Source organism: Mixophyes fleayi, chromosome 7 (assembly GCF_038048845.1).
Source record: "Mixophyes fleayi isolate aMixFle1 chromosome 7, aMixFle1.hap1, whole genome shotgun sequence".
Taxonomy (NCBI): domain Eukaryota; kingdom Metazoa; phylum Chordata; class Amphibia; order Anura; family Limnodynastidae; genus Mixophyes; species Mixophyes fleayi.
The window spans coordinates 100,837,684-100,864,313 of record NC_134408.1 but is presented as its reverse complement, the minus strand read 5'-3'; the positions used below and the strand labels follow the sequence as shown (position 1 = coordinate 100,864,313).

At 39.0% G+C, this 26,630-nt stretch overlaps 1 protein-coding gene across 1 annotated transcript in view; it reads left to right on the top strand.

The window, feature by feature from the left end:
• The window catches only part of MDH1B (malate dehydrogenase 1B), a 31,068-nt gene extending 12,294 nt beyond the window's left edge, over positions 1-18,774 (top strand). The window contains exons 4-10 of the mRNA XM_075180217.1: positions 3,104-3,246; positions 7,291-7,790; positions 8,611-8,752; positions 9,742-9,896; positions 16,772-16,911; positions 18,024-18,099; positions 18,559-18,774. Of these exons, the coding sequence (XP_075036318.1) occupies positions 3,104-3,246; positions 7,291-7,790; positions 8,611-8,752; positions 9,742-9,896; positions 16,772-16,911; positions 18,024-18,099; positions 18,559-18,650 (1,248 nt within the window). The 3' untranslated portion in view covers positions 18,651-18,774. The remainder of the gene's footprint in view (positions 1-3,103; positions 3,247-7,290; positions 7,791-8,610; positions 8,753-9,741; positions 9,897-16,771; positions 16,912-18,023; positions 18,100-18,558) is intronic.
• Positions 18,775-26,630: the final 7,856 nt, after the last annotated feature.

Sequence of the window (26,630 nt, the reverse complement as noted above, 5' to 3'; positions counted from 1 at the left end):
CAAAGCCACGCTGCACATTTACGATGGCTGGATGATGCTGCTCGCAAGTAATTCCAAACACAGACCTCTCCGGCAGTTGAGTTCCACGTCATTGAACAGTGCCACCTAGATAACTGTTCATTTAAAGCGGCAATGTCGGGACCCCGGCATATATGTGATTTTGTAAAGAGTGTTTTTTTCCACTGCCTGCTTATATGATTTATTTCCTTAGTATTATCTGTAAGTAAAGAATTATTTTCTTCCTATAATAATGGGTCTTGAAATTACTACCATAGTAACCTCAAACAGGATTTTACTAACAGCTCCAAGGGTCATTTACAGTTGCCAATAATTGGGGAACCTATTCTTTCTTTTTCGTGGCGTGAAGTTCCTCTTATGAAATCTATCTTGAGTGGAAGCAAAAACATGACACTGTAACTCAATTTATAGTATTATCCATGTTGGTAACTTCCACTTAGTCTGAGATCATATGGGGGCTCACTTTTATAGTTGGCCGCATTTGGGCTCAAACCACAGACGTTAACCGCGTGCCGGAAAATAAAGCATTTGCCTATTTATTTGATTTGAATATACTTTAAATTAAGATAAGATAAGTTAAGATAAGAGCAATTCAAAATAAACATGTTAATGCATTCAGCACTAGGCTATTACAGGCTAGGCTGGTGGAGCTATAACAGGAAAACCAGAAGCATAGGGTCCCCCTATCATAATGTCAGGGAATGAGGGGAAAGCCTCTCTGTATTTGTTAGTAATGGTTACACACCACATGGGATATAAAATGTGTCAATGAACTATAGTGCTACAATATAGTTCATTGACACGTTATCAAGCACCAGCATGCCCAAGTTTTGGGCTGCCTGGGCTCTCTGTAACCAGTAGTGCACCAGAAAAAAAAAACAACTGAAATCCACTGGGCACTGGTGTTGGAAAGTGCTCTAGTGCTTCAGCCTGGGCTGGGCTATTTTCTAAGGAAGGAGGGTGGCTAAACAGGCTAATACTCTAGGACTGGTTAACATTATGACTGGGTGACCCCACGCTGCTGGTTTTCTTTTTACAGTGTCACTACCCCAGCCTGTCATAGCCTAGTGCTTGCAGTGGCTTTTTGAGGGGTGGCCCATGCTGTTTGTTTCCCTAAAATTGTCTCTCCCAGCCTTCAGTGATCTAATAGCATAAGATCCACATGGGAGATATAGTGGATAATGCAGGGACAGCCATATACCGTACATATATATGCAAAGGTATCTAAACAAACAAAAATATGACATGCAAGCTATGGTGACTATACATTCATTTAAAGGACTGTTATAGTCATTATAAATAACATATCACTTTTCAATATGTTTATGTATTGTTACTCAAGTACCCTTGTAGTGCATAATAATATGGTTAGTGCATTGCTAATCTACACCTTTGTATCTGTGTCATTCCCTTCTGTGTCAGCTTCCCCTTTTTGTTTGCTTATTTGTTTATTTATTGTCTTTCTCCACTTTTTACTATGCATTTCATTTTCTTGCCACCATCCACCCAAATATTTTCCCCGTTTTCCACTTTTTTATTTTTTGCACTCACAAACAGCACTCTATCATTCACCATTAATTTGTATAATTTCCACTGAACACCCTCTTTGTCTATCTCGCTGATATTTTACAGACATTTCTCTGCCCCTTATTGCTTTCTCTTTACATGGCTCTTCACCGTTCCCAGCACATTACTTATTCTCATTCACCCTTGGGAAACTGGTTTAATGTACCTGCAAAATTTATCATTTTAATATATTTTTTTATGTAGTTTTCTCATTGGTTTTATGATTTTATTTTTGTTTTAATAAAAATATCTATAACATGTCAACACATGCTTTTTGCATTTTGCTAAAAGCACTTTTCCACTTAAAACTGCATAGTTACAATCGTTTGGATCCATTTTCATCGCACTGATGATAGAAGACAAAGACTTGTCATAAGAGGCCAGATGTGCTATTATGGTATTTCCACTCTTGTGACTGTTATTCTACTTTTTTAACCTCTTATTCACCTGTGATATGGGTACTATTGATACATTTTATCACTGTGAGCTCAATTCACATTCTGCTTACCCAATCCCTGCAAGAGGTTTACCACTCCTGAATGCCTATCTTTTTAATTTTTGTTTTATCATTTAAACATTGTTGGATTGATTCATTAAGGAAAGTAAGTCCCGTTGCATGCCATATTGTGCGTGAAATTGCTCTGCGCATGCTCAAAAAAGAACTTTAAGCCAGTGAACACAAGTGCATGTAATTCATCTGTGAATGCAAATGACACTTCCGCCAGTCTACGCTTTAAAGGGGGGGAAACAGGGAGGAAAGGGGCTTATGCACATAGGCAATGTACATTAAAGGCTGCCAAGGTCGTGCGCACACGCATCATTCGATTCAAGCTCTGGGCATCTCAGAGACTTGATTTTAAGCTTTCTCACCAGCACCAGCTATAGGGCAGTTCTAAGTGATAGTGATGATGGACACATATGCATGCATAACATGTCTTTTTTTGTATGCAGACTGATGGGACTTGATGGTGCACATAATGATGTGCATATCCTGCAATGTGTTGTGTCTGTCTGCATATGGCAAGTGTCATATAGGCAGAGCGTGCTTATACCAGTATTCAAATTAAAACATTTCTTCAGGTTCGCTTTTACTTGAATATGGGTGTACATGCGTGAAATTTCTGTCTTTTTTTTATTTTAAGCAAAGCGTAAATTGCGTTACCTTTGCATTCCTTGTTGAATCAAGCCCTGTAAATATACTACATCACCTTTATTTATACTCAATTTACAATAGACTCCATCTGTGCTTCACATTTAAAAATTGCCCTGTCTTCTCCCACACTGCTCATTGTTCACTCACTCCATTACATTGTTTAGCAGTGCTCCCCACAGTGACCGTAGAAGAAAGCAATTGGGCACCTTGTGTTTGCTTAAGACATTATCACAAAACAGCAGAAATCACTTTTTTTACTTTTTGGATAACAGGTTTTAAGATATGATTTCTTACCGACATGTTTTATTTCATATAATTATTCTAAGTACTTTTTTTTATGATTAGTTGTATTACCCTCTTTTTCAGGAATATTACAATGTAACATCGGGGATGTTGAGTGATCTAATGAAGGACATTGCTGCAGAGAACATGGGAGCCCACATTGATTTACAAAATGAGGAGGCGGACATTAAACAACAATTTAATCCTTTGCACATCTGGATTACTGGGTAAGGAAACAAGCAGGTTTTAAAAGATTCTATTGCAATATTATTTTGTTCAGTAGGGGAGTAAACAAAAAAAAAACCCATGTCTTAGTATAGGGGAGATCATTTATGAAATGCAAAATTGGTCTTTGGTGGCTCTGTGTGCCTCAGTTTGTGCCAAAGTGCCGGAGTTTGTATGGCAAAATGGCGATATTCGGACAGGAGCAGAAGCTTGCATGGGAGGACACGTTTCACCACATAGTATCGTTGTGGTTTCATCAGAGATGAAAATAAATAATTGGATGAAACAACAACAATACTATGCGGTAAAATGTGTAAGTTAGATTATTGATTGTGATTATAAGGACCGGATATGAGTTGCATCATCTAAATCAACAAAAGCAATATCTCAACATTTGAAAGACCCAGGTCTGTTTAATGAGCAACCACTCAGTACGAGCCTGGAGCGAGGGTAAGAAAAACCGTTGGGCAGCTGTGAATACGAGTGTAATGCTGGATGAAAAACTAGAAGGCGACCTGCAGCCGCCGGTGTAAAAACCATCGTCGCAGACTGTCCGAGTCTCACCCCTAATTTGCTTCCAGCAAAGCAGATTGATTTTTTTTTTGCCTTTGCGAACAGTGGATTAGTTCTTGAATTAGGCTGTCAGACCTTGTGGTTTTGAATGGGCATCATTTACATCTAATTTCTTCTTTTTCTCCGTTTTATAAATTTTGGAGTTGATCAATTGGACATCATTGATACGTTTTGCTTTAGTTAATGAGTCATTGAAATACAAACAGATGTTTAGGTCATTGAAAATTGCATTTCCTACTGTATAAATTAAGTGATTTTATGATGGTAGTGTGTCTATGGAGGTACATACACTTGGTGGAAGGTGTCTGCACTTTTTATTTATTTCTCTGGTTCTTACTAAGTGTGGTTGGAATTGAAGCACAACAAGTCATGTGAGAAGCAGCAATTACCTACCCCAAGTTTTCATTGATATGTGGCTTTGTATAAGATTGGTATGAATTAATTAGAGTGTTATTTTGTGGTTTATTTATATTATTAAGAATTGTGGTCAGCACCCATTATTATCATAATTTCTTTGGATAAAAATATTTAGTTTAGATTGTTTTCAGTCTGGAGGGGACCAAATACCATTGAAAGAAAATCTTATATGAATGTTCTTTCATCTGAATACATATGGAGGATTTGGCAACAGCTTCTCGGATAAATGATCACTCTTTTATATCAAGCGACTCACCCATGTCCACATCCCATCGTAACATATGAGGTTCTTTGGATGGTTAATTATATTGCATCAACAGTGAATAAAAGGTGGAGATCAGGCCTCTGGAGGAGGATTTGTGAAGACAGACCGTCTCTAGTGAAGAGGGGCAGTAGGGTCTGCACGGGTCTGGCTGTTGTAGAGATGACCGATTTGGAGGTACTGATAGAAAGAGAAGGATGAAAGGTGGAGGTGATCACAAAGCTCAGGAAACTCCGGGAAGAAGCCTGATAGGACTATATATGGCAGAAACTTAAAGTTGTTTTATGTCCAGAAAGCGAAGGTCTTGGGGTTGAGACCAGGTTGAATATAAGGGCTGTGTCACAGAGGGATCATGTTTTCAGGTTTTCTACTAGCTTGAAGGCACGGATACAATATTTCTACACTGAAAAGGAAAATCAGTCCATGGGGGGAAACTGGTGTAAAGGGGGTTGATCTTTGGGATCTAGCCAGTAAAGGGCATAGGGGAAAGACAGATGTGCTTCCACGTCAACTCACAACCTACTGTGAGAATAGCTTGAGTAAGGTGGGCTGATAAATAATAGCACTGAACAATATTACAATATGGAAATCTATAGCATGTATAGGCACTAGGTTTGAACACCAACTACACAGGAAGATAGCTCCTTGGACAAACACAGGAAATGCGAAAAGAGCTGCACCCACCTGGATGGGCAGGAAACTGTCAGGTAAGTTGTTTATGATGATCCCTCCTTTTGAGCTTGGTGGCTGCAGGCTGTCAGAGATGAGCAATGTACTCACAGAGGATTATGCGCAGCTACCATTACAGGTGCCATAGTCTCCTTACCTCGGCGGAGGTGAAGAGTAAGGCCACCCTGATGCTGCCTGTGGATATGGGGGCAGGGCATAGCATTGGTTGTAGAGTGAAAGATCTTGGTAGTGTTTGCTGTGAAACCGAAAGAAATAGAATCCCCTCTACAAACAAAATACTGTTAAATATTCTTGGCCTGGCGCATTGTTGTCCGCAGAGTGGGAGTAAATTACTCTTAAAAAAAGAGCACAGCAAACAATTTTATTTCTGCCATATGTAGAGCTGTACACAACTCAAGATACCTCCACCTCTGAATGAGCAGCATATGTGCTAGGTTTACCATAAGTCATCAGTGAGTATTTGCATCTGCCTTCTAGCAGGTGCAAAAGATACGACTCTAACAGGCCTAAATGAATGTTTTTGACATGTCTGCATGAGTCGCCATTGCATAACTATGCCTAAACTGTACTTGGACAATGTTAGAATGTCCCTTCTCTCTCCCGTACCGCCTCTTCAGGAGCAGTCAGACGTAAGTTCCAGAATTGCACACAAGTTTGCATAGGCACATATACCTAGGCCATTTCCTGGGCGTGTGCAGAGTAATCTTACGCAAGATACACTGGTACACAACTTGTGTGGATCCCACTTTGCATCAGTCCCTCTATCTTAATTACAGTGTGTTTCTTGGATCCTGCCTGCCCTTTATTCCTGGGCTCATTCTCCATTTGTATCTGTCTTACCCTATTTGACTTGCTAGTCTGCTGTTGTGCCTATACATTTCCTGGCATATTATCTGTTTCTTGTTATATTTGTGATTATTCTTCCACTTATGTTGTTTCTGTTTCTTAACATGCTTAAATGTCATTTTATTTGTGCAAAACTGCAAAAATGTAGACCCACAGCAAAAATTGTGTTTTGTGATGTCATGCACCTATTATGCGATTGCTTGTGCCCATTTGTATGGGTAAGCGCATGTCTTACTGTGTTCAGATGATAACAATTGGAGCATATCTGTTTACTATGCCGGAATGTCTGGGAGAGCCCTGAATTTTGGGCCTTTCATCTGGACACCCAGAAGAGTAGGACTCCCTCTTGGATCCAGCCCAATCTTCTTGCAAAGTGGGCAAGGTGAGGTCGTGATAAAGTGGTTTGCCACAAATTGTCACGCCCCCCGTCCTCCCTGGGACCTTCTAGGGGAAGGTATTATAAGTAGACAAGTATGAGTTGGCATGATGCAAAACTCAGCTTCTTCTGGTGGAATGAGCTTGGCAGATGAGGCCGTTCCTACAGACCAGGCAAAGGAATGCACCACTTATTGCACCCACATACAAAAATTAGATTTTGTGTTGCAGGACAAGGAAGCCTTCCAATGTAAAAATATTGAAATTATGCAAGGAGGCGTTCCACTTTAAAGTGACACTGTGTGCATGTGCATATCTCTTGAAAATGGGGCACAGACTATATAAAAGCGTTACTATCTTTGAGTGCGTTTGTACAACATAAAGATGTGTCGTGATGCAAAATTGACATACAGCTCTTGCACATTACTTGCATCAGTATTAAGAGTTGCACGTACCTTGTCTTGCACTTGTGGCCCCTTGTACCCAAAGAAGCTGTTTGGAGGCATTAGCGTACAATTGCATTACATGAAGGACATATGGGTACAAATTAAGCACGGATCTTTGAGATGCATCCTATTGTGTTATACAGATCCTGTAATATGTAAGCTGCGAGACATACATTTTGCAGTTACAAAAATCAGTTGTAAGTTTTAAAGATGATAATGTTAAATGCTACACATTTGTTTCAGATAAATCTATATGCTAAATTTAAGGTTGCATTTATGTTAAGATGGCTGCAACTTAAAATACAACTCAACTTTGCACATACACATAGAGGGCATCTTTAGGTTTACCTTTAAATCTTGTCTTTAATGCATTTTTATTTTATTCTAATAGGTAAATATTTATGTATAAAAAGAAATGTTGACTTATGTATTTTTAGTGCATCAATGCCAGCTTGCTACAGTTTAATTCCTATTTTGGCCAGCGGTGAAGTGTTTGGCCTGAAAAAAGATATTTGGTTACATTTGTTGGATGACAGCACCTCTGAGGATGTTCTGCAAGGACTGAAAATGGAGGCCGAAGACTTAGCTTTTTCATGCCTACGAAAAGTAACATTGCATACAATGACTGACGATGCATTTCTCCAAGCAGACTTTGTAATTGTGCTTGATGATGACCTTGCCAAAGAGTATCAGTCCTCAGACGATTATATTAAGATGATCACAGAACAATGTGTTTGGTATGGCACCCTCATTGATCAGAATGCAAAAAAGGAGGTGAAAGTGATTGTATCAGGAAGTACCTATACAAATCTTCAGGCTCTAATAATAATAAAAAATGCACCATCCATCAATCAGCGTAATATAGTGGCTTTACCAACACAACTGGAGTTCGAGGCTAAAGCTCAGATAGCAAAGAAGCTTAGTATAAATTCATCAGGTGTGTATGAAAACATATACAGTATTGCATATTTGTAAACTAAAAAATAAACTAAGAATGAACACTCTTAGTGTATTTCTTAAGGTTTATAAGACTAATGGACAGTGGATTATTTGGTTTTTGTGTACAGTAATACTTCTGTAAATATTTTTTTGCTATTGGAATGCTGCATTTAGTAGCTCTATTCCAGGTTTGAAGTTGATCATTTCCATTAAGCACAAGAACTTGTCAGCTATTAATATCAGGCCATAAGGATACGGTGGGGTTATAGGGGATTGCCTAATGGAACAAAAATCAAGCCTGGCCTAGTGTGAAATTTTTGTAACCTAACATGTTTAAATATTGTCTTACTTGATTTATAAATGTGTTGGGACATACATGTCTGCAGGTATAACAAATACCACAATGGTTCTCTATGTGAAAGGATCAAGGTGATAGCAGTTATAGCATGGGTTAGCCACTGTGTACAGATTGGTCCAGCGCAGACTATTTGTCATCCGTGTAACAGTGCACCAAAGTCATGCTTCAAATCAATGGCTCAATTTCAATTTGTGCCATGTGCAGTGCATACATGACCCCTCTTAGCACATTGGCAGTGTAACATGTAATGCTAATGCAAATACAAAAAAAACCTGTGCCTTGTCACCTGTTTTGTAAATTTTACAAAGGCCTTTTACACTATTATTCCCTGAAAATTCCTTAAATTATTGTAGCATGCTCATTCCCTCTATCACCACCACATTGCTAGTCTCTACCAAACTAAGAAGGCAGTTCATCAATTGAAAAAAAAATTCTGACATTTTGTTTCTGTTTTTGACAGTGGTAAAGGATGTGATAGTTTGGGGTAATATTAGTGGCATTAACCATCTGGATCTTCACCAATCCAAAGTATACAAATTTGAGAGTTCCATTTGGGGCCCCTCTTCTTTCTCGCGCCCATTGCTTACTGTGACATATGACAGGTACATTTATTTACTGTCATTTTATAATGCATATTATTATTTTTTCATTCCAACTAATTTAATTAAATATTGTTTTGGATCATAGCTTATTATGTATTGTTGAAAATTGCATTCTGAATAGTATTGTGTATGGCAGTGGCAGTCATCCTTTTTTTAACTGGGACCCTAAGTGTCAGCATGCCAATGTCTTGGAACCCAGGAAGAATTAATTATCAGTATAATATACTGAATATTTGACAATGAAGAAACCTCAAAAAGATTCTAGGACCCTATTTAGAGTCTACTTAGAGCCCAAAACTCCAGGTTGTACAGCACTGCTGTTGGGAGTCTTAACTTCTTAAAGTGGAACTGAGTTGATGATTTGCAACGTTAATTGCAGCAACACGCCTACCATTTTTGAGACAATTAACACTGAACTCTCTTGTAATTCCTGTTATAATGCCTGGTGCATTATTTGTCTCTTGGTGTGGACTGGCCTCTAGGCTGAACTAAAACTATTTTCATGTGATCATTCAGAGCTAATGGGCTTAAAGTGAACAGATACAGTTTCTTAGGAGCACAGTGAGCAAGTTTCTTGCCAGTAAATGAGATGTTCACATGTAATAACTAGAAGATATAACACACAGTAAATATAATAAGTGCATTTATATAATGTTTGCTCAGATATCTCTCTAATGAGATGTTGAATGTAGGCGATAGACCCACTTTAAAGGGGTTGTCCACTTTGGGAGGAAATGAAGTAAAAGCAGAGTGCTGTAACCCGTGGAACCCATTTATCATTTTTTCTGCTTACATTTGATGTAAAATAATACTTAATTTGGGCCAACCATTATAAAATAATATTTTCTTTCAGCATACTGTATACTGCACCATACCAAGAGATCTTCAACTCCTGCATAACAATTCTCCTTACATTAAATTAAAACCTTTGTAGCTTGTTATAGTTACTGTATCTTAAGTTGTGTAACATTTGTCTAACTTACTGGCAGAAACTGGATGAAGAATGACCTTGTAACAGACTGGAAGAAACGAAAGCAACATCGCTCTGGCCTGTCAGCTGCTAACTGTATTGCCAATGTCTTGTCATGGTGGCAACAAGAATCAAACACTGGAGAGATTGTTTCACTTGGTGTCCTCAATGAAGGTAACGATAAGGGGAAATAAGAAAGTGGTAATTCACAGTGTAGTAATGGCAAACTTTGAATGGGACGGTAGGCACAACTAAGTGATCCATCTAGCAGCAGCCTTGTTCAGAGTGTAATAATATGCTTTTTATTTTGAAGCACTGTCCGTTGATGCTATCATAACACATACAATGACATGAAACAGAAGGTAAAAATGGCTCTGTCCAAACAAGCTTACAATCTAAAAGATGTGGGGAACACTTGATGCAAAAGGTAATGGGATAACATTTATAGCTATTGCTGATGATACATGTTTGTGGCTTCAGGCAGTTGGTAGTTACAGGCACTGTGCTAGTTCCTGATTCCAGCCAGTTGATGGTTACAATTACTGTGCTAGTACCTGGCTCTTGGCAGTCAGTGGTTACAGATACTGCGCTAGTTCCTGTTTCCAGGTAGTTGGAGACTATTGGAGACTATTTAAGACAGGGTTGTCCAACCCGCGGGCCGCATGCGGCCCAGCACGCCTGTAAATGTGGCCCAGAAGGAGTTTTGGTTGTGGCAAGGAGGCAGCGCTCTTAATGGAAGAAAAAAATCCTGCTATTTGATCCTTGTCTACCATGCTCGCAGTGAATGTCGGGCGTGATGTTATCACGCCCAACATCCATTGCGGAGCGCAGCACAGAGGAGACACCCGCGCGAGAAGAACAATCAGCAGCACAGAATTGGAGAAAAGAAGAGAAGAGGACAGGAGAACAAGCCGATTAAAAGGTAAGTTAAGCGGGATTTTTTCTATTATTTCAAGGGACGCTGACAAGTGAATAAAAGTCACCTGGTCCTGGAGCATCATGGACCTTATCTCCCTGCTACATACTTCTACTTGTATTACCAATGGGGCATTATGTATTATTCTCTTTGGCCCATTATAAGTTGTTATCCCTTAACTAACATAGTGGTGTAATTATCAAAACAGGTCACAATTTGGGGTCACAGTGGTGTATATGTCAGGTACTGATATACAATGCCTGGCTTAAATGATATTGCATCGAAACAATACAAAAAGTGATTATAGTATAATAACTAGAGAGGATTTTTTGAACAGGGCGATTGAAAGGTAAGTATAGGGGGATTTGAAAAAAAGTGATTGATATATATATATATATATATATATATATATATATATATATATCATTTTTTTCTCATATATATATATATATATATATATATATATATGTTGACTATATTTTCTATGTTTTTTTGGATGATCAGCTATCGTTATTGTTAGTGTATCTTATGTGCGGCCCAAACCAACTCGTCGTCTGCCAATGTGGCCCAGGGAAGTTAAAAGATTGGACACCCCTGATTTAAGACTATTACTTTATAATGCCATCCTACCTCAAGAAGATAAGTTTTGTTCTTGGTTTTAAGGTGCAAATATTATGTTTGGATGCACAGTTACAATCACTTAAGATTGTGCCCAGATGTTGCAATTGGTGATGTGTTTATGTTGGAACTCAAAAAAATGTTGAGATCTATAAATGCACATGCGTCCAAGGGAGAATGCAGACAGTAATGCGCATGCGTCCAAATCTCAGCACATGATCAATTCCCTTACTGTTTAAGTTGACCACCATGATTGATACCCTTGCCAAATTATTGTGTCCTAGTGTCTGTTGTCTACAGTCCTATTTTCTGATCTTCTGTATACCAAACCTCGCTTGTCTAACTTCAACCTGGCTCTGACTGTTTGGCTTTGCAAGACTACCACCCTGGCCGAAAATCCAAGGACTCGTAAGCATTTCTAGCTTTAAAAAAAAATAGGGCTACTAGAAGTGAAAAGCAATTAATCCAGTCAGTTACGTTTATGTGGTATACACACAGAACCACCCTGGCCAATATAACTAATGATCTTCTGTCTGCTAAATCCAGGGGTCATTTCTCCCTGCTCATCCTCCTGGACCTATCCGTGGCCTTTGATACTGTGGACCACCCCCTCCTCTTGCAGACCTTTCACTTTCTCTGCCTCTCTGGCTCTGTCCTCACATGGTTCACCTCATACCTCGCCAACTGCTCTTTCTCTGTATCCATGTCTGGTTCACCCCCCCCCCTCCTTCCTACCTGTAGGAGTCCCTCAGGCTCTGTTCTCAGCCCTCTACTCTTTTCACTTTATACTACCTTCCTAGGTGCTCTCATCACTTCATTCGGTCTTCAGTATCACCTATGTGTCGATGATATTCAACTTTACACCTTCTCCTGATCCCCCACCCCCTCTCTCGTGTATCTGACTGCCTCTCCTCCATCTCCTCTTGGATGTCCTCACACTTTCTCAAAATTAACACTGCTAAAACCAAACTCATTGTTTTCCCTCCATCTAAGTCCTCATCCCACCTGGATCTCTCCATCACTGTTAACAACTCCACCATCTCTTCTGTCTCCCAACTCTGCTGCCTGTGAGTCACCCTTGACTCCTCCCTCTCTTTTGCCCCCCACATTCAGTCCTTTGCCCAATCCTGTCGCTTTCAATTAGGCAAATCGCCCACATCCGAAAACCAAAACCATTATCCATGCGCTCATCATGTCCCGGCTTGACTACTGTAACTTTCTCCTCACCGGCCTCCCCCTTCGTTCTATATTCAATGCGGCTGCAAGGTTTATCTTCTCTTCTCGCTGCTCGTCTTCTGCCTCCCCTCTCTGCCTTGCCTTACACTGGCTCCCCTTCGCTACAGAATCCTTTTTAAACTTCTTACTCTCACACACAAGGCTCTCTCCCACTCTGCTGCCCCTTAGTTTTCCAATCTCCTCTCCATTCACACTCCTACCCGGTCTGATCACCTCTTCCCACTCCAGAATTCAAGACTTCTCCCAAGCTGCCTCCCTGCACTGGAATGATCTTCCACGCTCCATCCGTTTGTCCCCTAACTTGTGCTCCTTCAAACGGGTACTCAAAACTCACCTCTTCCTCAAAGCCTACCAGCCTTCCAGTTAACCCTCTCTCCATGCTCGCTCTCCTGTCCTCGCTCCTCTCTACATGCTCGCTCTCATTACTTTGCTCCTCCTGCGCTTGTTACCCTCTCCTGACTCCCTTTGTGCCAGCCGCCAAGTCAAGATTTTGAACTGCTTTCCTCAGTTCCTTCAAACTTTTGCATGGGCTTTTGATGATCCCCACCAGCTGCCTTAGCAGAAGCTTCCCTCTATAACCTGTCCAGTGGCAATCATATGTCCTGACTCTACCACAGATTTACGGGTGGGTGATACCGACATGGTGGTCTGACATGGTATTGACAAACGGTTGAATGACGATTCAAGTTAGCTTCTATAGATCCTCCACAGGATTTAAAAAAAGTAGTTACCTGGGGCCTGATTCATTAAAGATCTTACTTTAAGAAACTTCTTATTTAAGTCTCATGGACAAAACCATATTACAATGCAAGGGGTGCAAATTAGTATTCTGTTTTGCACATAAGTTAAATACTGACTGTTTTTTCATGTAGCACACAAATACTTGATAGCTTATTTGTACACTGAAATTTAAAGTTGATATTTGTGTGCTACATGAAAAAACAGTCAGTATTTAATTTCTGTGCAATACAGAATACTAATTTGCACCCATTGCATTGTAACATGGTTTTGTACAGGAGACTTAAATAAGAAGTTTCTTAAGTTAAGATCCTTAATGAATCAGGCTCCTGGTGTTTAACCGTTGATACTCAATTGACTGAATGTTGCAGAGCAATATGTAAAGATCATCGTCGTGGTTAATGCCATCTGCACTCAGTCATCTGGAAATCCTATACTTGGCACTAATGGTGACTGGAGGACCCATAACCTGTGCAAATTGGGGGTTCACTGGCAGTCAGAAAAAGGGCTCACAGTCAGTACTTTAATATTTGCATGTACTGTGTCATTCCATACCATTTCCTCTCAGAATGCAAGCTCTAGAGAAGAGTAAGGATGTCAATAAGTAACACCCTGAAAAAGACACCATGAAAGGGCAGCATCTGGGTTCAGTTAAACTGCCAACTAACATTATGCACTGTTATGTTTCCTCTCAGTTTGAGTGGCTACCCCTGGATTGATTTCTGAACGCCCCAGCTCTCATTGAGGCTGGTTATGGAGTTAGGAAAACACCATTTACAGCAAATGTTAAACTTGCAGTGAACGCAAGTAAATAGAGCAGGCAGCACCCAAAAGAAGCAGCCACTGCTCTTTACAAGACAGTTACTTTCTTTTGCTAACCTTAACAAATATTTTTAATGTCAGTGGGTAATGGGTCAGATTCAGGCACTGTGGGTATCTTTGTGGATAAGAGTTTTGCCTCACAATATATGATTTATATTCCTTTGAAAACCATTGGATCTCCCATTGCCTCTGTTCCTGTCACCTCAGAAATGCATCCTCTCCTTATTGAGCCTATGGCTGGTCATCAGGAATGTGTCAGCATAGGTTTGGTCTAGTCTCCTCAATTCCCTGTGGTCCTCGGAATGCCATGGGTATTTTTTAAATGGGAAAATCAACCTATTTTATCCAGCGTATCAGCTGTCTTTGCTGGAATTGCTGTCATTGTGTTTGACAGTAAGCAACATGAAATTTTGCCTCCTCATTGTCCCTATGATTGCCTCATAGATCTTCTGCAAGGAACTCAAATAGCCTTTGGAAACATTTATCACTTATCCTAGCCTGAACTAAAAGTGTTGCAATAATATATCAAAGACAGTTTAAGTCTTCTGAAGGAAATTCCATCTTCTTTGTGAATAAGGCTGAGTCTTTGGGGTGTAGTCTGGCTATACATAGTGCCACTATTTATAGCAAACAGGCAGCTAAAGTTCTGGAGAGACACCACTGGGATTGTTTCCTCTTTGGGAGATACATGCAGAGTATAGTTTGCTTAATATATCACAGTTGTGGCCTGACGCCTAGTTCCTACTCCATATATTACTTATCCTCATGATCTATTGCGCCCACTATGCCAGGGTTTTCATAGACAGTGAGGCAGGAACACTATGGTCCCTTGCTGTGGAGTCAAAGTCCTGCTACCGACTGCGCCGTTTTGCAGCCACTCACCATCTCAATCCATGACCTCTTCCTCATGCTTGGTGCTGGGATACCCCAATATTGGGGCTTGCAATAACAAACAACCTACAGTCAGTTATAGAGAGGGAGAAGTGCTGCAGATGAAAGTGGTCTCCAAGTCATGTTGTTGTCCTCAGCTCTATCATAATATACAAAGGGTCAAACCACCATTATACTACAGAAGGGAAACAAGAAACTACAACATGTATAAAGTATGAGTAAATACAATTATGTACTTTACAAAATTTGGTAATGCTAGAAAAAATTCCCAAATGCTGTTGGAAACTCAATATGGGACTGTTCCTGATGTAACAGACTGGGTACACATACAGGGTCGTCTGTCCCTCTTTCTACTATAGACACAGTGCAGAGAATGGCAACAATGAGGACTCATGGATTTGTCATGGTCATACACATACATACTCTATATATAATCTAAAACATCCGTGTAAGACACAAACTAGAAAACATGACAAAATGACTGGCATTAACCTGAATAACTGAAAGGGTGCAAATGTTTTGATCTAGTAGAGTAGGTACAATTGCATAAAAAAACCTGCTGTGTCACAAACACAGTTGTTTCAACTTTATTTTTACTGTTGTTTCTTTTCACCTGCTTTTCCTTTAGTGTAGTCAAATTATCTTCCATCAGTAAGCACCAACAAGAAGATCAGAAGGCAAATAATTTTTCTTGAAACCCTTTTATTCTGTAAAATATTTTACTCTCTTATCCAAAAGTATCACTAATGTTGAAGTTTAGTAATTGGACGAAAGTGGTAATCAAAAATTTCTGTACATTACAATCAGTTGCGAAGTGAGTAATGTGCAACGTAATTATTATCATAACATTTAAATATCTTTAACATAATTTCTATCTCTTAATATAAAATATAAAGTGCTGAAGAGGCTAATTATTATTTCCAACATTTAAATTACAGTTTGGTATCATTCTGTTCGCAATTGCATGAGAACGTTTCCGGTATTATTTATGTGACGTTATTACATTGCAAACACTAGTTATAAATAATAGCACTTTTCATATACCAAATAGCAGATAGCAAATCCAATATGACCTATTAATGCGAACCTTAATACTGTAACTGTGTATCTTTGTGTTGTCTCTGCTTTTTAGAACTGTACAGTGTTTAAATGGTTCACCTCTCTCTTTGGAAACCAGAGCGTTCTGATAGAAGCTTGTGTTAGTGCTAACAGCACAAATGTATGCATGCCAAATTTTGTCTTGTAATACTTTATGAATAAAACTTATGTGCTTTGGAACCTCAGTGATCGCATCAGAGAATCTTTATTGCAAATTATACATACAGATGTAACACTAATGTTTCTGTTAAGTCCCCCCTTTTGTTGTATTTTATTGTATTGCATTTTATTGTAGTCTGAGTTGTACATAACAGAACACAGTACAGTACAGTATACATGCTTATTCTTCTGCTTTTGATTTTTCCTTTTGATGATGTATAAATGTGTGCATTCACACTCTGGGCCTCATTTACAGATAGCCACATTTTGCATCCCAAACAGTGGTCGTAGTGTTGATTGTATAACTTCTCCTACTGACTTCATTGTAAACCTATCAAATTGTAATCATTTAAAGTCCCATTAGATTTTCCACATCACCACTTTTAAATTTCCACTTCGACCACTGGTCCCAAATATATGCGTAAAAATGTGGGAGCAAATGTTGTGGTTTCATACACCAGAAATTGCAAGAAACTAATGAAAATAATGCTTTTTGTTTATCAACAATTTTTCCCAGCAAAGTATTCTGACAATGCAGATGATTGATTGCTAATTTTTTTTCTTCCCTTAGGTTATTTTGATCTTCCAGGTGACATTGTTTACTCCATGCCAGTGCAATTCCAGGATGGGTATTGGAGGGTATACACAGAGGTCACCATTCAGGAGGAGGTTAAGGAAATATTATTACAAGCAGCCTCTGAGTTGATCAAGGTAAATTCAGCTGGAATCATAATGAAAGTTAAAATGACGAAGTATTAATGTTTACATCAATATATTAATGATTACATTTTTATAGTTGTAACAATTAGGCAGGTTATTATTAATATCATCATCATACCTATATGTAACATCTACATAATTACTTGTTACATCTATCTATTTTACTGTTTGTCTTTTATACTTTCACCTGACATCATTTCCAGCCATATTTTCCTTGCAGAAAATGTTTACTATATGTTTTGACAGTCAAAGTGACTTTTGGTATTATCAGATGTATAGTGTCATTTAGCATAATTATTATTACGATGTGGCTTGGGGTCTGGAGAGTACCGTGACTTCACATGCTGAAGAGGGCACCCCAGGATAGGATGTGACCCATAGCATCAAGCTCGAATAAAGGACTGAATAGCGCAATATTTGGGTTAGGGCCCACCGATGCAACTCTATCCTCCCCTCTGCCCCTGTTCTGCTCTCAAATTAGCAGAACCGTGGCCTCTTCAGAGCATGCATGGATTTACATAGCAGGGAACTCTTGGTGGAGCTGGAGTTTTGGAGTAGGGGGGGCCCCATTGTAGTCATATCCCCTGCAAAGGCAGAAGTCCCGCCACTGTATCACATTTGCAATTCTTCAATTAAATTGTGTAGACATGTATCTCACAATAATTAAACATTATCTTCAGTGTTTTCATTAACAAAGAGGTTTTTTTTTTGTCGCCGGTTAAAAATGTTGTGATGTGGGCAGCCATTTCCTACCTCTTTAAGGCCACATGTCCACTGGCATTCTACTTGCGTTTATTAACACCAGTAAATTCACGCCAGACACCTGTGTTTTTGCTATTATTAAATACATTATTTTAAGCATTCCTAATGCATTTTCCCACTCAAAAAAACAAAAACAAAAAAAATAAAACAGAAAATATATTTAAAGAAAATGCAATGTTAGCTCAATGCAAATGAAACGGCTATGCTAACTCTATAAACAATAGCTTCTAGTGTCATCCCTATTTATATGTGTTTTGTACCCGTTAATAACAGTTTAATCCAGTGGTTTACTTAAAAAGATCATTCCAATAGTAATACTAGCTATTTTATTATTATTTCAGGAAAAGAACATTGCTTTTGGAATACCACAACAAGAACAAACCACTGAAGAGGAAACAAAAGAAAATATAGCAATAGGTAAATATTGTGGCTCCTATTCTGTGTAAAATGCTTTGAAATTCTACATTTAAAGTGTATAAATATAATCTTCAATGTTTTATATAACAAACGAAAGGGTTTTGTTTTTTAAGCTGATTAAAACTGGCAATGAGAGCAGTGATATCAACAAGAAACATAACAAGACAATAAAAACCTTATTTTAAAAATGACTCCTTTCACCTAGTGCACAATGAATAGCTATGGTTTTACACACTTATTCTCCAGCCAAAGTAACCTGGTCTAATTAATAAATAGCATTAAAACACCTTTAACACCAATTGCTAATTAATTCAGACCAGATTTCTTTCATTAAAAATTGTATTGTTAAAATAATTATTTAATCCTTTACCTTTAGCTAAGTAGGCAACTTTGTAAATAGTTTTAGAACAACTACTGTTTTATTGATGGCAGATTGTTCTCAATGTCAATTTCTTTCAGAATTTTTACGCACAGAACCAAGAGACAAAGTTTCATTACTCAATGGGGAAACTCCGCAAACTATCAAAGAGCCGCTTGACCAAATCAGTTGAACATTATTTTTGTATGGATTACAATATGTCTATACTTTCAGTTGTTTCTTTTAGTTATTATTTTATTTTGTATATTCACATCACATTGTATCATCTTGAACTCACTAAATGTTTCCTAAAATCATTTGTAAAGTCATTGTTTGTTTGTTATTTTTATTTATGTTTTACACAGAACAATTCGAGTAAAAATATAACTTTTTACTTAACATAGCTAATTAGAAAAATCTAAAAAAAAAATTGCTATAGGGCAGTGTTTTTGAATTTTGAAATTAAAAGATGAGACACAAATGTGACCGAAAATCGCAAAGTAAAATCTAGCAATTTCAGTCTCCAGATAAAAAGAAAAATTTAGAGATGGCTATATATCTCACTCATCCCCATATTACCAAAATGAGTCAAGTATTACATCGGTTTTAATTATAAAAAATATATACTAACATCAATGCATGAAGTATCTTTAGCATAATCCCTAAAGTAATCAGTACTTTGAATCTAAAATGTTCATGCAAACAGTAATTGTACAAGCAAAATAAAGCCACCTATGACGCTTAATGATGAAAATGAAAACAAAAAAAGTGAACCTTCCTCCATTATGTATAGACTATATACTGTGTGTATGTATATATGTGTGCAGGTATATATGGTTTGTGTGTGTGTGTGTATGTAAATATATATATATATATATATATATATATATATATATATATATAGCGAAACCGGCCCCCTTTAGGTGACTTTTATTCCTTCCTTCACAATAACCAGCAGCATACTTCCATCAGGATGACACCAGTAGACACCATCAACTACCATAGTCCAGCTTTATAGCCAAGAGAAAACAAAAGAGGGACTGCTAAGCTTTAAAGCAACAATGTATATTTAATAAAATCATTTAATACAATAAACACTTAAACAAAAAAAATTGTCACAAATACAAAATGAGTAAATCTGAGTTGGTGGAATATAGCAAACCATATATCGATATATATCACAATTACACAGTCCAGCTCCATACGTTTATAAGTAGACAATCAAGAACCACTTTAAAGAAATTTCCAAAATTCGTAGGAGTATTGTGATTCCATTGGGATGATGAGCTTAGAGCAATCAATAAATATCGAACAGCGGCTGTAACACCCAAACAGCACAGCTGCATGTGCATCCGATCTTTAGTATCAAAAGAAAAACAGGGTGTATACGAGAGAACACTTTCCAATCAAAAGAGATGGTACTTATCCATTTGTATGTGTTGAATATCCGTCCCTCAGTTGATCCGATAGCATGCAGATTGACTGTCTCAGTTAACCCCGGGGTTAACGGAGACAGTGATTCACACCAACAGAGATCACTAGCAGCCTGACGTGTTTCTCGGCTCTTAACAAGCCGTTTCATCAGAGGCATAGCTGGAGTGCATAGCAGGGTACTTTAAATAGCGACCTGCACCGGTCACATGATCGGAAACCGCCAATGGTCTATCCGATGGTCACATGATCCAGAACTACCAATCACAAAAAGTACCTATTCATGTTCTCCGGAAGCGCAACCCACTCACGGTTAGTAGTGCTGCTGTCGTGGTTACCAAGATAGACAGATCTGAAACTAAAATAGAAGTTCTCCTGAAGTATATATAGCATAAAACAATACTACCATAAAATAAAACAACCATAAAATAAAAGCTATACCTTGATTAACCACGGACTGAAAGTAATCCATATGTGTATATAAGCACATAGACAGTATGTCAACAGGTAACCAACAGTTTAAAAAACTTAACAGTATGAAAAGGCTCAAATTTTCCAACAGTAACAATAATTAGGCAAAGAAAAACAGACATTATTATAAATATATACTTATGTAGTGTTACAAACTAAATGCTATCAATTAAAAAACACACAATAATAACACACATAAAATGCATTATTATAAGCAAGCTACATTCCTGGACTAGCAATATAAATATTAGGGCTTGTTACATCAATATTAAAGGAGATTAAATAAAAAAATATAGCCACAGCTTTATAGCCACTGGCTGACTTGCTCAGCATCAGTTACCCCGCCCACAACACAGCAAATCAGCTATTTATGCTTTCTCCCAAGCACTATCTAGCTGAACCCTTATTTGATCACACCCAGATGCTCCACCTGAGTTCCTGTGCTCTGTGTGTGGACGAGTGGGAAAATTTAACCCTGTTTGTAGCCCGAGCCTTTCGACTCCCAGGGAAACTCTTTGGGTATATTTACTAAACTGCGTGTTTGAAAAGTGAAAACGGTGCCTATAGCAACTAATCAGATTCTAGTTATCATTTATTTAGTAAATCCTACAAAATGACAGCTAGAATCTGATTGGTTGCAAAGGGCAACTACTCCACTTTTTCAAACCTGCAGTTTAGTACATATACCCCTCTCCTTTAACAGTCTGTGGCAAACACACACACTATATGGACAAAAGTATTTGACCACACCTGTTAATTATTGAATTGAGGTGTTTTAATCAGACCCGTTGCCAGAGGTGTATAAAATCAAGCACCTAGCCATGCAGTCTCCATTTGCAAGCATTTGTGATACAAAATGGGTCATTCTGAAGAGCTCAGTGACAAGCGTGGTGGTGTGATAGGATGCCACCTTTGCAATAAGTCGGTTTGTGAAACTTCATCCCTGCTGGATATTCCACGGTCAACTGTAAGTAATATTATTGGAAAGTGAAAGCGTTTAGGAACAACAGCAACTCAGCCACGAAATGGATGACCACGTAAAATCATAGAGAGGGGTCAACGACTGTTAAGGTGCATGGTGCGCAAAATTAGCCAATGTTCAGCTGATTCCATAGCTGAAGAGCCCAGAACTTCCACTGGCATTAATGTAAGCACAAAAACTGTGCAGCGGGAGCTTAATGAAATGGGTTTACATGGCCGAGCAGCTGCATGCAAACCTCACATCACCAAGACCAATGTCAAGTGTCGGATGGAGTGGTGTAATGCACACTGACACTGGACTGTGGAGCAGTGAAAAGGTGTTCTGTGGAGTGACGAGTCACGCTTCTCTGTTTGGCAGTCAGATGGGCGAGTATGGGTTTGGTGGATGCTGGGAGAACGTTATCTGCCTGACTGCATTATGACAACTGTGAAGTTTGGTGGAGGAGGGAAAATGGTATGAGGCTGTTTTTCAGGGTTTGGACTAGACCTCTAATCTCCAGTGGCGAGCAATTTTAATACTTCAGCATTCTTCATTTTGGACAATGCTATGCTTCCAACATGTGGCAACAGTTTGCGGAAGGCCCTTTTCTATTCCAACATGACTGCCCAGTGCACAAAGCAATGACTACAAAGACATTGTTTTAAGAGTTCGGTGTGGAAGAACTTGACTGGTCCGCACAGAGCCTTGACCTCAACCTCACAAACACATTTGGTATGAACTGAAATGGAGATCCAACATCAGGGCCTGACCTCATAGATGCTGTACAGAATGAATGGGCACAAATTTCCACAGAAACACACCAACATCTTGTTGAAAGCCTTCCAAGAAGAGTGGAAGCTGTTATAGCAGCAAAAGGGATTCTACTCCATGTTAAAGTATATGTATTTCAATACAATGTCATTACAGTCCCTGTTGGTGTAAGGGTCAAGCATCTGAATACTTTTGTCCATATAGAGTATATATATATATATATATATATATATATATATATTTTATTTTTTTTTATTTATTTTTTTCAAAATAAAAGATATATCTGGCGCTAATCACCACAGCGTGACAACTTTAAATCAAAGTAATATAATATCAGTCCCACATATAAAATCCATGAAAATCACTTTACTCTTGTGAGAGTGGCAGCCTCAGTAGCCTGAAACCAGATGGTTAGTCCGGACGGATGCAATGCTGTAATACAAGAACAGGCAGGGCGCCTCTAAGTGGAATATCAAATATACAAGGTGGAAATGCGTAATAGTATGCGTACCGTAAGGTAAGCAGCAATGGGTCTCCAGGAAAAAATGTAGCAGTCTCTGCTGTACTTGTAGTCCTCCAAATCTCCACCAATCAGTCATACAATATGGAAAGAGCAAACATAGTGTAACACTGAAATGTAATTGGTAAGGGCCGTTCACTAAATACCCCACAATCCTATGGAGTGTCTGAGATTGTTATCTCAGATTATCATATACAGGACACCCAAATGAGTGCATCAAAAGTGTAATAAAAATCTGCGTACCAAAAATCATGTAGATCTCATGTCTAGGTACTTAAGACATATGCAACATCAATGACTTCACAATCCCAGCCTCATACAAGTGGCGAAGATGCATAAGATTGAAAAAAGAAGATAATTTAATGTGTATGCACAATTTTTTTTAATAAAAAGTAATAAAAGCACTCACATGAGGTAATAGAAATAACGCTGGATACCGCTCAACGCGTTTCGTCTTGTAACCCCAAGACTTCATCAGGAGCAAAAGATATCCAACAGAATAATTCTTTATAAATGTTAGAAATGCATACTGAATGAAACAGAGTCACAGCCCACCTATTGATAATCATTTCAGTTAGTGTCCATGGGCCTGATTCTTTACTGATCTTATCTGCCGGTTTGTGCAGATAATACGAAAATCTTCTCTGCGCATGCCCAGAAAAGGGAGTCAAGAAAAAAAATCCATTGCGTAAGCTAAGAATTTCTTAACCTATGATAAAAATCCTTCTTAACTGCACTTAAGAAGTTCTCCAAACACTTAAGATAAAAGGGTTGGGAATGGGCGGAGATCCGTACTGTCTTAGGAGTAGGCGTTTAGCTCCGGATCTGTCGGATAGTTAAGAAGAAATGCTCAGAATTTATCTTAACTTCTTGCTTAAATTTAAGGAAGCTCAGGGTCATGTTTAAGTCCAAAGCAGCTAGAGCAGCGCTGAATAACAACATTAAACTGTTCAGAAAGCATCGTTTGTTTAAAACACTCACAACTAAATACGCATAACATACATCTTAATACACTTCACTCAAAAAAAATATTTTTTTTCAATTGTATTAGCTAAATACTATCCTAATACTAGCCCTTGCAAAAGCAAAACATAGGCCGGTTTGGTCAAATTCCTTGTGTTCTTTACATTAATGAATAAGGACACTACAGCCATGCTTGGTATTTGAACTCCTGCCAAAAGTGTTGTGAGCCAGAAGTGCTAACCACTAAGGTACCCATGCAGATCTTAATTAGTATATATTTGTGGGTCATAAGGAAGAGAACTATTGTGTAGCGCTTACTTCTGTTGCACACATACTTTATTATTGTGCTTCTCGCTGTAGTCTATTTCGATTTACTAGACATTCCCAATACACTTGAGCAGACATGGGTAGTAGTTATATGGCTTGCCTGGCTCGCTAGGAGGGAGTAAATAAGGCAGTCATGACTATCTTTGATCACAACCATGTAAAACATTTTACGGGAACGGGTATTGCTAACACCTTTCTAAATTACTATAGTGCGCTTTATGAATCCAAGGTATCTTATATAGAGGTACAACTTAATACATATCTCAGCTCCATCCACCTTCCTATGCTGTCTAATGAGGCTGTTGCCCTCCTGGATGTCCCTCTCACTGCAGAAGAGATGGAGTTGGCAATCACCTCCTTTCCCAATCACAGGGCCCGGGAGTGGATGGTATTCTGATTGAATTGTATAAAAAATGTAAAAGCTTTTTTGTCCCTCAACTTCTAACTCTCTATAATAGATTACTGAAATCTAATACCATTTCCTCTTCAATGTCTGAAGCATTAATTGTAGTCTTACCAAAACCTGGCAAGGACCTATAGCCCTATCTCATTGTTGGGGTCGGATGTTAAGGTACTTGCTAAAATTCTGCCCATCCGGCTTAATGCTGTCATAAGTCAGGTCATTCATCCAGACCAGACGGGTTTCATGCTGGGTAGAACCTCTAACCTGCGTTGCTTGTATATGCATTTGCAGGTGGCTTATGTCTCCGAACCGGGGGCTATGGTGGCATCTCTGGATGCCATCAAGGCTTTCAACTGGGTAGAATGGATTTATCTCTGGGAGGTACTAAGAAGGTTGGGTTTTGGACCTACATTTATTCAATGGATCCGAATACTGTATCTCAATCCAAAGGCGATAGTGAGCGTAGGTGGATATACTTCAGCCCCGTTTAGTCTTGAAAGGGGTACCTGTCAAGGGTGCCCACTCTCTCGTGTATTATTTGCAATAGCAATTGAACACATTTAGCACAATTAGCACAACACATCATAAACACATCACATAATAAATAAACATGTATTTGATCAAAATATAGCTCAGCCTTACTGACCTAAGTTGCCCATTGAACAACATCTTGTAAACCACAAAACCTTATAACTTTATTAAAATAACTATGTAGCCACTTAACACATTGACACCCCCCCCCCCTTCCCAGAACATAGATCTTGGACTGATGGGTCATTGTGACAATAATTGCTGATATACTATCCTTACTTGAAATATTATCGCATTAACTACTTACTCCAACTTTATGATATAAGGGAGGGCATGGAAGGTAACTTCTAATGATAGGCTGTTAGAGCTTTTTGTGCAATTTTTTTTAAATTACATATATGTTAACCCTACCACTAACCTGCATGACCTTTATCTGACCCTCACCTACCCCCTGCTGCGGGTTCCCCTGCCACCAGCCCTGCCTCGCTAAGCCCAGGGCTTGTTGAAAGAGACTCAGGGAGACCCCACGCTGTTATCCCCCTGATTTTTTTCGGTCAGCGCTAGGCTGACAGCATTAGGGTTAATATGAGTGGGAATGGGGTAATGCTGTGTTTTTCAAATGTGTTTATTTATCTTTACACTATTTTCTTGCAGTGTGTCCAGTGGCTATATAGTCGCAGGACCCACTCGCATTGCCGGTTTAATACCGCAAGTGTGACTGTACCTAATTAGTACCAGCACCTGTTTCATGGCTTCACATACCTGACTCAGCCTGTGTTCTGTGCAGTGCATACATTGTCCAGTTCTGTACCTGGCTGCTGCTTGTCTCCTGTTTATAACCTGTTCCGGTTTGCTTTACTGCTGTCTGATCTCTTGTTGTGACTCTCTGACTGATTACCGGACCCTACTTGTTTGCGTGTTGCCCTGATCTCTGCCTGATTACTGAATTATGCTTGTTCGCTTGTGATCCTGACCTCTGCCTGGCTACTGGATTCTGCTGTACGCTTGTTGCTCTGACCTCTGCCTGGTCACTGGACTCAACTAGTCCGTCTGCTTCCCTGGACTGCCTTGTGCCTCTGGCTAACTGTCACGACTCTGAGTGGTTTTGTAGATCCCTAGCCTCTGTCATATAGGACTTGCCCAGGAGTGCAGAGTCTAACGTATAGGAGGTATTCACCAGGGATCCCCACAAGGGGATATGGACTCCGCTGCTCCTATTCCGCAGGTCGCGGTCTCCCAGGCAAGGACTGACAGAGGATAGTGGAGGCAACACACAATGACACGGTGGATGAGGAGACATAGAGTAAAGAGTTCAGGATTCACAGGCTTCAGCAATAGTAGTAATAAAACACTGGAGATGGTAGTAATGGAAGAATATATATATATAACGGCAGATATTAAATACACAGCAATTAGGACACAGGCAAGATGCAAATGACGTTATGCCACTTCATAATTGGTAACTCTTGACAACTGCATGGGATGAGTAAATAATAGTTCAAACATAGGATGACAAATGGAGAATGCGTGGATCCAATAATGTAACACACGGCAGATTGATGTAAATCACTGGTCAACAACAGTTCCGAGAGAATGAGAATGTAGAACTGTTGATCCGAAGATAAAGATGATTCTACATAGCAGGTGGGTTACAGGTATCACAATAATTCTCAGAATAGAAGAGCAATAATCGTTGAACTGATGTTCTACTAATAACAGTCCCAGAGATATAGTTGAACAGAAGAAACTTCAAACAGTTCATTACCTAGAAGTAGCAAGAACGAGGAGTATCCTA